The sequence below is a fragment of the Arachis ipaensis genome, chromosome B10 (genome assembly GCF_000816755.2).
Source record: "Arachis ipaensis cultivar K30076 chromosome B10, Araip1.1, whole genome shotgun sequence".
Taxonomy (NCBI): Eukaryota; Viridiplantae; Streptophyta; class Magnoliopsida; order Fabales; family Fabaceae; genus Arachis; species Arachis ipaensis.
Genome location: NC_029794.2, coordinates 130543763 through 130555196, shown reverse-complemented (window position 1 = coordinate 130555196; position 11434 = coordinate 130543763). Strand labels below are relative to the sequence as shown.

At 36.0% G+C, this 11434-nt stretch overlaps 2 protein-coding genes across 3 annotated transcripts; one reads left to right on the top strand and one right to left on the bottom strand.

Moving 5' to 3' along the window:
- On the bottom strand, positions 4 to 3132 carry LOC107622273 (mediator of RNA polymerase II transcription subunit 27). Of its 2 annotated transcripts, none has more exons than XM_016324143.2 (8): positions 2791 to 3132; positions 2464 to 2629; positions 1624 to 2071; positions 1346 to 1405; positions 1185 to 1253; positions 1037 to 1080; positions 800 to 995; positions 4 to 707 (listed from the first exon to the last, which is right to left on the bottom strand). In XM_016324143.2, the coding sequence occupies exons 1-7, from the start codon at positions 3080 to 3082 to the stop codon at positions 821 to 823; spliced, it is 1254 nt and encodes a 417-aa protein (XP_016179629.1). In that variant the 5' UTR covers positions 3083 to 3132; the 3' UTR covers positions 4 to 707; positions 800 to 820. The 2 variants fall into 2 exon arrangements, with proteins under 2 accessions (XP_016179629.1, XP_016179628.1); XM_016324142.2 differs by having other exon boundaries at positions 4 to 693.
- On the top strand, positions 3263 to 11434 carry LOC107621326. Its single transcript, XM_021114711.1, has 20 exons — positions 3263 to 3681; positions 4287 to 4456; positions 4584 to 4733; positions 5309 to 5452; positions 6171 to 6231; positions 6383 to 6705; positions 6814 to 6852; positions 7085 to 7098; positions 7206 to 7356; positions 7439 to 7558; positions 8261 to 8347; positions 8479 to 8610; positions 8759 to 8882; positions 8966 to 9091; positions 9280 to 9414; positions 9618 to 9757; positions 9902 to 10042; positions 10356 to 10682; positions 10811 to 11003; positions 11125 to 11434. The coding sequence occupies exons 1-19, from the start codon at positions 3435 to 3437 to the stop codon at positions 10892 to 10894; spliced, it is 2715 nt and encodes a 904-aa protein (XP_020970370.1). The 5' UTR covers positions 3263 to 3434; the 3' UTR covers positions 10895 to 11003; positions 11125 to 11434.

Genomic DNA, 11434 nt, shown 5'->3' with positions numbered 1-11434 from the left:
GTATAACGGCAATAAATTCTCCATATACATAAAATCCACAATTACGCACAATGAGTTTACAGTACTTGGGAACAGCAACTGTTCTTAAAGCAGCAAAACTTGAAATTTTTCACTAATTACAATTAATTCAACTCCTACGATGAAATAGCTAATAAAAAAAGCTAATTTTGTAGTAGTGTACAACTATGAAGCTCTGCTGCGATGGCTTTAGAGAACCAGTACATCATCGACTTATACAAGAATGTTTATAGCATCCATCACAATATAACTGTACAAGCGGTTCAATCCTAAAGACTGGCCCCCCTTAAACTTTATATTTGGATGGAGAAACTAGTACATGCAGAGCAGGTAAGAGTTGAGTAGGAAGTATGATTCTTTTTTTTTTTTTTTCTTTTGACAGGAGAGTAGGAAGTATGATTCTTAAAGCAGATATATATTCCTAAACATACAGTGTAATAATTTTCTTAAGCTAAAAGAACTTCTAAAATGTAAAATCAGCTGGCATTTCCATCGTGAACTCATGAAAGTCATAACTGTCTTGTACTAACCGGTTGTCGTGAGGTAATGATCAAACTGGTTAGGAAATTTCTGGATCCAAAAATTCCTAGTCTTTAGATTAACATGATATAGATCGTTCATAGGTGCTGTTGCCCGTTTGATGCTCATACAATATGCCAAGCACTGATCAGCTTCCTGAAGATCAGAATCTATAAGATTTAAAAAAAAATAAATAGAAATACAACAATGAAATTGGAGCTCTTACTCTTTGTAGCTTCAAATATAATTGGGCTGAGCTTACCTAAATCAATGCTGTACACAATCATAATTCCTCGGAGAAGCAGCCAACATGATAAGCAGGAGTGATATCTGAAGTATGGTCTTTTGAGGAAATTGTTGACAAAATTTTTGATAAGGAAAACTGCCAATAAGGACGGAGCACTGGAGGCAGCAGAAAAGCTGATTGTTTATCTGCGGCAAGTAGCCGGGAACATTTGCTGCACCACNAACTAGATGTTCTGGAAAATGCAAATGAAACCTGCATGGTCTTGAAAACAGAGTCTGGTAGCTGCAAATCCAGTGCTACAACAAAAAAGGTAGAAAGCAAATTATACCATGACAGGAATGAACAGCTTCTAACCAAAATAAGCATTTCATTATTTGTAAAAGCAGAATAGTTTCCATACCAAAAGACAATACAGAGACGCTTCAACTTGGTTCCCAAGAAAATATTGCAGAGCTGTGGCTGCATAATCCTACAATGGAAGACCAAAAATACCTAAAATAAGAATGACTTCAAGGAGTTGTTAAACGGATGCATGAATTGGTTAGCAACAAAGATCATTACCGTGATATGTCTAAATACATGATGCACTGAAAACCCCCTGGCATGCACATAGCTTCCGCTCTGTAAAAGTTGTACAGTTTTAAATAAACATGGTCTTAAAGCAATGACACAACAGTGGAATTCATGGATGCAAAAATTTCATTAAAAAATTTTAATAATGGGAAAACTCAGAGTCCAGAATATTAAAAAAAAAACATAAATAACCAACAAATTCACATTCCAATTAAACATTATTTAAGTCATATTGATTAATGTCACGGTAACGTTACTTAGTATACCTCCTCTGGAGCAAAGAATGCAACGGCATCAGGATCAGTAGAACCAGCAGGATGCAAGGCAATAACAACTCTGAATGTCGATGGCACCAACATCTCTATCACCGCAATTTTCTCAGCAGCAACATTGCCCAGTGATCCTAACCTTAGCTTGTTAGAACCAGGATAATTATGTTCCAAAGAATTCTCATTTGTAGAAGAAGTAAGTGTGGAAGCTCTTTTTAACCAGTCCAATCGCTCAAAAGTTGAAATTTTCAAGTTTGGTACTTCCTTTTCTACTGATTTCAGAACATCTGGCAGGATCTTAAGAAAACTACTTTCTTCCTTAGGATCCACTGTACTTTCTACTGATCCACAACGTTTTTTTGAGGCTGATTCATTAGTTTCAAGACCATAATCAAGATGAGGGAAAAAACGCCTCTTCTGATCAGTGAAGGCCTTGAGAGCTAACCTGAAGTCATTCAAAAGTCAAAGTAAGCAGCCATTGTAGCAGGAGTTAGCAGCACTGGGAAGTGGGAAAAGAGTACGATATTATAAATCATAATACACAAAAAAACACAATAAAGAAGACATTAGAAGCTAATTTATCTTCCACTTGTTGAAGAAGAAAATCAACACAATGTTGTACTGAAACTGCAGACATGATCTTAGAGTATGCATGAATCAATCATTCCCTGCATTTACTTCAATCTTTCCTCTCTTTCTAACATAATGCAACACAATTCAAAACAAAACACTAGATGGTTGATTCCATTGATTTTCACTCCATTCCTTTTCCATATTATTCGTCCAACTGAACTACAAAAGATTAAATTCCTGTCTACAGCAGAAATAAAAACAAACCTAGTCCTGTCCACGGCGGAAGCACCGGCTTGCCCTGCAAGCTGTCGTTTCCAAGCGTAAGCAACCATAGCACCATCAGGACAAACCAGCGGCATATGCAATCCCCAAAAATCCTTTCGCGACCGAACTGATTCACTGAGAACTCCAGATTCCTCCAGCTCCTTCCCTAACAAAATCAAAATCAAGCTTAAATCTCTCACGTGCAAGCTCAGAAACAAAAATCATGCAGAAACTAAAATCCTAAACTCCTAAAACCCTAATCCAGATAGCAAGGAACGAAGATTCAATAAAATGCAGTAAACGGAGAAAGGAAAACAAAATAAGTACCAAGGGATCGAAGGTCCTGAAGGTAGCGGCGCATACAAGCATCTTCTTTGAGGAAGAGCTGAAGAGGCTTGGTGCCGTGGTGAGGCTGTGAGGCGGCGACGAATAGAGCTTCGAGGACTCGGTCGGCGCCGATCCTGATGTCGGCAATGATGCGTTCGGCTTCCCCGAGCTTGTCCATCGCGAGCGCCACCTGCTTCGGCGGAGCCTCAGCCGCTGAGCCACCAGTGGACGACGGAGGAGCAGGAGGAGGAGTAGAGGTCGAGTGTGGTGGGGCTTGCTGACTCTGTTGCATTTGCGCAGTCTTCAGAGCTTCACATCCCAACAAAGAAAACTTGGATCCTTCTCCGTTAGTACTTTCGTACACCTAGGATTGGGCTTAATGGGCCATCCTTATGGGCTCAATAGCCCATTAGGCCCAATTACTTATCACTTCCCTCCGTCATTCGATTAAAAACGGCGCCGTTTTAGTCCTAATGCTGAAATAAAATACCTAGCTGATAATCACCTTCCTCCTCCGTTGTTGTGTCGTCGCGCGAAGTGGTGAACGGTGTTTGCTGTTGAAACCTGAAACTGAATGCATTGAGCTTCCATAACTGTTTTCTGAACTAGTTTCGATTCTTCTTGTGCTTTGTTAATAACCTAAGATGACTCGTTCCAAAGCGAACTCGAAGAAACCTCGTGGTGTGGACTTCAAGAAAATACGGCGGAAGATTGGGAAGAAGCTGCCGCCGCCTAAGAATGCAACGAACACGGAAATAAAATCTAAAGCGATTGTTCTTCCGGAGCAGAGTGTAGCGGCGGATAAAGCCGGCTTAGCGGTGAACAAGAAAGGTTTAACTTTGAAAGAGCTTCTTCAGCAAACATCTCATCACAATGCCAAAGTTCGGAGAGGTATATTTCTCATTTGATATGTGTTTTAATGATCTCTGCCGAATGCATATTGCACCTTGGAGAACAGATAACGTGAATTTTGTATGAACTACTTGGATAATTCTATGAATTACAGAATCGTAAGGTGTATTGTGTTATTATGAGTAATAGACTAGTGTTACAGATTGAATGAACTAAGAACATTGAAGTTGTAACTGGACCCTGAACCAGAATCATTGATAGGATTGGTATGGTAACTTCCAAGTTCCCGTGGTATGGTTGTTTTTAAAATCCAAGTATCAACTAAGTTGAGTTTGGTTTGGGTTAAGGCTTTAAGCCTCAAATGAAATCAGCCTGAATCACTGTAACTGTATTTACAATTATTCCACCGCCTGCCAAAATGAAAATTAAGATGGCAGTTTATTTTGCATTTTTGGATACTCAACCTATAAAAGTTACACTGACTATCTCTTTGAGATGGCGATCCTATTCGAATATACTGTATACTTCTTCAACCTCTGAAAATAACCTTTAGCCCCTTTCCTTTGACCATGTTTGAATATTCGTTTAGGTTGTGTAGCTCTCATGTACTGATATTAATATTCTACTTCCCCCTTAAAATACAGATGCATTGGTGGGTATTAAGGATTTATTCAATAAGTTTCCAACAGAGATGAAGTTGCATAAGTATGCTGCCATTGAAAAACTTCGTGAGCGTATTGGTGATGATGATATGGTGGTCCGAAAAACTTTGTATGATCTTTTTAAATCAGTGATTTTACCTGGGTGTAAAGAGGTACTGTCTAATTTGTTTGATAAATTAATTTTCTCCCGAATTGTCATTAGTTTATTACATGAAATATTACTGTCTTTTGAATTGCATTCACCTTATTTTATACTTTGGTTCTTTTGGTGTTTTGTAGGATAATCAAGAGCTGATCGTTTCTTTATTGATGGCTTACATTTTTAATGCTATGACACATTTTTCATTTGACATTCGGATCATGGCATTTGATTTCTTAGACCTCGTCCTCCTGTTTTATCCTCCTTCCTTTTCTTCTTTTGCAGAAAAGGTATATCATTAATAAATTTCTTTAACAATATGCTGGGATTGACACGAGATTCATATGGATGTGTTTTGTTTTAAGAAGCATCCATTATTATAGTATAATATAAATATATAGTAGTAATAGAAACATAAGTTAATGCTTCAATATGTCATGTCATTTGATAGAAATTCGTTTAGTGGCTAGAACTAAAATCTGGCAAAAGATTAAAATATTTTTGGTGTTTATTTCCTTTTATTTTCAACATATTCTAATTTTTTTATTATTCATAGTGTTCTTTTAATTGAATTTGGACATATTCGGCTGGCAAAAACTGTGAAATTTGCTTAAGATAGCATTGCCACAATTTTCTTATTGGTTGTAGAATGCACACTACATTGCATTTGTACTTCCTTTGGCTTATAATAATTAGATTTTGTAATATAACCTCTTTATCTAATTCCTATCCAGTTTTATTTACCTATTGACTCTCGTACTTTTTTCCTTCAAAACCTTTCCTGAATTTTATTTTGCTGTTGTCTTTGTCCTATTTCTGGATTATGGGGGCATAGAATTTACGTTACCTTGGTCATGGTTAACAGATTTTTCAGAATTATGAGGATATTCTAAGGAAGAACCAGTACTTTTCCCAGGACCGAGGAAAACTAAAGGATGCCCTTGCTGGATTGATCCGCTGCTTGTCACTCTTGCCATGGAATAAAGGAGAAACTAATTTGGTTAATAAGGTATCTTGTATTCATTTGATTTGGTGAATATGCTGTCTATTCCTTTTGACATGGATGAACTATGACATTGTAAATGCATCATTCTTGTTTCTAAGCTTCTGAGCTTTAGTATCAATCTATATGTGGCATAAACCTTTTTGGCATTTTTGCAATTCTTCTCTATCCATGACATTTTCTCCTTGCAACTTTATTCTTTAACTGATTAAATTACATGCGACTGGAATTGACAACTCTGAAAGTGTGTGGTACATTTTGATGCAATCTTTACACATATCACGATACACATTACTAGCTTGAAATTTGTTAAAATGAACTGAGTATCATGGGTGATATGTTTGTTTCGTATTCTTAAAAAGATCATTTTACAACTTAACCGTTTTATACGATTGTAAAATCTAAAATCTTATTTTTCTCAGAAGCTACTCTTACCAATTTCTATAGAAAAGATGAAAATATTTTCTTCCTTTTTTTTGAGATTTGGATTATTTTCCAAAAATTTCACAAATATGGGAAAGGGTAATTTTTTACTACAAAAATCACAACAAAACACATCCTAAATTCTTGGCTTTTCAGATGCTGGTAGGTTCCTTTTTGGAAAAACTCCTCATATTACTTGCTTTGTTTTTCTTGCTGTGATTTATGCAGCCTTTGTTTCTCGCCAGTCATTTTTGGCTTTTTTGCTTTACCAATTCATTTATGATGTGTTCTCTTTTAACAGAATGAGAATGATCGAATATTATTGCATGCTTTTCATGATGACATGCCTAGGAGCTCCAATGGTATGAAACCGCATTTCAGATTTTGAAAGGATAATAATTAACTGGCATTACATCAGTTTGCTTAGTTTCCAATGTCTAAAAGGTTTTGTTGGGCCTTGTATTAGTTATAATTTTTTGACTGTTCTGTTCTATGCTATACATTTTTGTGTAGGTTTTTCCCATATCATAAAGAAATTGAGGGATATAGCGCCATTATTAATAAATAGTTTCCTGGAATTTACTCCATCGATTACTGCTATGTCAAGTATTGAAGGAAAGTCTTTTGGCTGTATGCTATCTATTCTTCATGGCATAGATCTTATAATCAGGTCATTTGTTTATGGGGCTGATAAAGATTCAGAATCTCCAAGTATGGAAGGTGAACCTAATGGGGCTATGTGGGATGTTAAAATCTCTTCTATACTGTTGAAGAAATTATTTCCTCTCTTCCCCCTCAGTCCAGCTCATCATCTTTCAGAAAAGGTATACATTCTTTAATTTGTTTTCCTCAGATTTGGCAGGACACGACTAGTTGTCAAATTGGCATTTAAAGAGAATAAAATTATTCAGAATAGATAGTTTCCTGTTTTTTAACCCATTCAGTGTAAACCTGATTTAATTTGTCAAAGTAGTGCTTTTTTGGTAAGTTAGTTGTTTATTTATTGGATTTACTAAGTTTCTTTTTACCTCTCTTTGATAAGGACCAGTCTAATGTTCCAACTGGTCTGCTAATATATGTTTGTATATAATTGATGCATTCTAGCCTTGTAACTTCATGAGTAATTCGGAAACTAAATGATGCAGTTTTGAATTCCTCTTCTTGTATGTATATGCATTGAACATATGAAGTTAGAACTCATATTTGGTCTGTTAGGGATTTGAGGCCAAGTACGTTTAAAAATTAAATGTAGACTTTCTCCCTATAAATTATTCTGTGTTTGTATTTTTTTTTTTTTTTTTTTTAATTCTTGTAATATAGTAATGTGTTCTGATAGCGATTTACTGATAGGGTGTTGGAGAAGAGGATTGGTTGACTTGAACATGGCTGTTGCAAAAATATTTTTTGAATTAAATGAATGGATCTGTCTTCCTCCTGATTTGTTGGAGAAATTTCTTGAGTTTATGGAACATGCACTGCTCGGGCAGGTTCAATACATAATTCTAAGTTTCATGAATTTGAAAAGTGGTCATTCTACAACTGAATTTGACTGAAATTGTTAGCATGCAGGTATGTGAAGGTGCACGATCTGATAATGCTGTCTCGGAAAAGCGTTTGATTCAGCTCCTTCCTTTTATTCCAAAATTTGTTTCACGTGGGGCAAGCTATTGGACAACTCGTCTTCTTCAGGTTTTACTTCCTACTAGAATTCTGAAGATCAATTTTTTTATGTTGGAAGCAATTTATTGAATACAGTGAGTTTCTGAATATTTAAATTCTATGATTTCCTATTTTCCTGTACCATGTTTAAGTCTTTTTTTTTTTTACTCCGCGTATTTAAGCGTAAAGCTCCCAGATATAACAGGATGTAAAACACAATTATGGTAGAAGCAGTATACAAATGCAGTAGGAATTAGTAGAAGAGAATAGAAATAGAAGACGGTGGAATACAGAAAAGTGAGTATAAGTGTGATAGTTCCTAAATTAGTGAAGAATTGTATTATGTTAGTGTATATTTGCGTATGTATAAGAAATAACAGAAACAATATTTGGCATTTGAGAGGCCAATTCTCTCCCCAATTCTTACTCTACTTTTTTCCTAACCTCCCAATTAGTCCCTCCTTTTTCTATTTATACACCTCAAACAAACTCCCTAAAACTTGGTTCCTCCTACTCCCTGGACCTCATTTTCTTCTTGCCCCTCCTCCTTTTCATAATTTGAAAAGGAGTATTTTTCCCATTCCCCCCTTGATCTTCCTTGCTGCTGACATGTGTAACAGCAAGTGTAGATTTCCTCCCTCTCCCTCCACCCCCAACCTCTCTCTCCTTTAATATTTTTATAAAAGGTTTGCATGTGTTCTATTGTAAATTGGAATTCATGGGAACTTGCAGGCATTTACGTATATATTCAGGGAAAGCAAACCGGGTTCCTTATTGAAATTGGCCTGTCTATCTGCAATCGAAGACATGCTAACTCCTGTAAGTTTAACCTTGTCTCTATCTCGGAGAGAAATATTTGGAATTCTTGGGTCAAGGACAATCTTTGTATTGGCAATTCTACGCATCTCTCTTTCTAAAGTATTGCTCTTTTATTTTTGGTTGAATTCCAGATCCAAGCCATGCTTTCTCTGGAGACAAGCAATCCAGAAAATTTAAAACTTCAAGAATCTTTAATGGCTTGGATTGCGGAGCTACCTCTTTTGCTGATCCAGCTTGGAGATAATCACCCAGCCTGCTCTGAGGTAATCGTTATTTTTATTTTGAAAATGAGTTCTCATCCTTGAGTTTGACAAAATTATAGAGATTAATTATGCTGTAGTAATAGCATTTATGATCTGAAATTTCCAATTTAGTACTTATTGGCCCTAAACTGTTAAGTGTTCGCTCTAGGTTGCTTTGCGTCTTCAACTTCATATAGGACAACGTGCTTTTTCAAACTCATCACTTGCTTGCATGTATGATGACATCCAAGACAAGTTGCAAAATTTTTATTGCACATGTCAAGGAGAAGAAGGTAAACATGCTGTTGCCATCACTACCAGTAATACACTACCCACAGTTATTAGCTTCCAATCACAATGCTTTTTCATCTTGCAGGAAAGAAATGCTCCGGTTCTTTTGTGAGGCTTCCTAGAGAATGTCAAGAGCTCTCTTTGTGTTGCCTTTACTATCTCTCTCATCTGGACTTGCCTATTTTAAAGTCAATAGCTTGTTGTTGCTTAAGTAAGCTCACCATCCCTGTTTAAAACTTAGGGTCAATTTCTTATTATTTTAAAATCCAACTATGAACAATTATTTTGTCCATTTCTTTTCTTCACTACATCCTTTAATTTGCAATGTAGCCATTGCGACTTTTGTAGGATTCGGCTCAAAGCTTATGATGATACTTATTGTTCTTTTGCTTATTGCAGGTCCTGAACTAGATCCGTCTGTGTTATTCCGTATCATTGAGATTCTTCATTCAGCCTATAGGGAAGGGCATATAAAAATTGCAGATCACTTGAGTATCTTCATCACCTTGGTCCTTCGTTTTAAAGTTTCTCCTGGTAGTTTACAGACTCACTTAAAACGTTTGATAACATATATTCTTGTTTAACATATGAAAACTGCTTATGTTGACTTCCATACTGAAATCAAATGTAATTCAGTCATCTAGTAGTATATAATTGAATTAGCTATGCTTATCAATCTTTTAACTAATGTTCGAAATCTTATGGCATCAACAATGTTTCTCTTCTTTCTTTTGCAGAAGGTTCTTCTGGTTTGAAGAGTGACATATTCTGTCAAACGATTAAGTCAATGACAACTCTTCTCTGCTCATATATGGCACAAATTGGTGGCAATTATCTTGTTCTAAATATTATAGAGAAAGTCATAATTGATCATATAGTAAGTTGACACACAAATATGTGTGTGACACTGATTTTTGTTGCTTAAGAACCTATTATCCTTTGACGGTTTCCTGGTGTTTTTTATTTGCTCATTCAGATGCTCCTTAGCAGCATCAGTTCTGATAGCAGTTTTTTATTACAGCTGCTAAAGCCTCCTCTGGATAACAGTTGTTCTCTCCTAAGAATGATTGTTACAGTTGATTCCAAGCCAACGAGACTTTCTGAACAAAGTATTATCACACTAGGCACTTATCTTTCCCAATATCTGATTGATGCTGCACAAGTGAGTAGCTGTCGAAAATCCTGTGACCATCAAACATTATATGATGATGTTGTCACTTGATGTTGCCACTTGCCTTATTTTGCTGCTTCTTATTTTTGTTTTAAAAGTCAAAATTTTTAGATCTTTGAAATACATGACTGACTGATATGGTATCTTATCCTATTTAATAGGGATTCGCAATTTGTTTTTATCTCTGTTTTCCATTTCCTTCAACCCTTGCCTTTTTTGTACAAGATCTTCAAAACAGTATGTCAACTTTTGAGCATAATAATGGAATCTAATTTAGCTCATTATGTCTTTTACTGTCCCACAGTGCCTTCCAGAAGATTATGATGAGCAGTGCAAATCTTCCACTCAATTAACCACTGTCCATTACTATCTCCTACCTTGCTTTTTCTTGTTTGATCGGTGTCATAAACTTCTGAATCTAGTGTTAAAGACAATGGGATCAGCTGTAGCTGAAAGTAGTTTGTGGCCAATATCTGATAATTGCACTCAACATCCCAATAACTGGTTGGTTAGGGTGAATGCTGTTGCTTCAGTACTTCTGTTGATAAACAAGGATCTCAAGATGCAACAGATAATGTCTTCATGCAAGGAAGGTGTTGATAGCGTTATACAGAATGTTAGTTCTTTACAGGTATGTTTAACACTTTGATGAAGATGAACATCCTTATTGATTGCTGGTTTTAGTTTTCTTCTTTTTCTATTTTTTCCCTCTCCCTCCAGTAGTGTCCTTCCTTGCTTATTTTTTCTGTCTTTATGCAGTCATCCGAGAAGATAAGTATGACAATTGAAGAAAGGCATAAAATAAAATGCACATATGATCGACTAAAAATCTTATTGAGATAAAGGATGCTTTGGAGGGAGAAACTGGTTCATGTGATTTTTTTTTTCAAGCTGCAAATAGTTTGTTACATACTCCTCATGGCAGGCAGAAGGATTTGGAAAATGGTTTGTGGTAAATAAATCTATAATTTGCATTCAAGTTACGAACATAACTGACTTAGTTTCCTATATCCTCTTCTTTCTTTAAACCTTTTGGATTGCTTATGTGTAATCCTTTCGTCTTGATTTTACAGGGAAACTCCCAGATTGGAACTGATTAAGGATAGACTTCGCCGGAGGAATTTTGGCATCAGTTTTACGAAATCTGAGTTCGTGCTTGCCACTATCAACTATTCAACTGCCTATTAGTTTTTCGAAAGTTCGGTTTGTTAGCAATTTTGAGGTATGCTAGCAGTTTAGGGTTTAGGGAGTAGCATACGTGTGGAATACTGGGGAAAAAAATCCCATTTCTGTATATACGGAATGTGACTAATTATCTCTTGCTGTGCTAGACTGCTAGTAATTATTTATAAATATTTATAACTTAAACGGCATAGTTTTCCA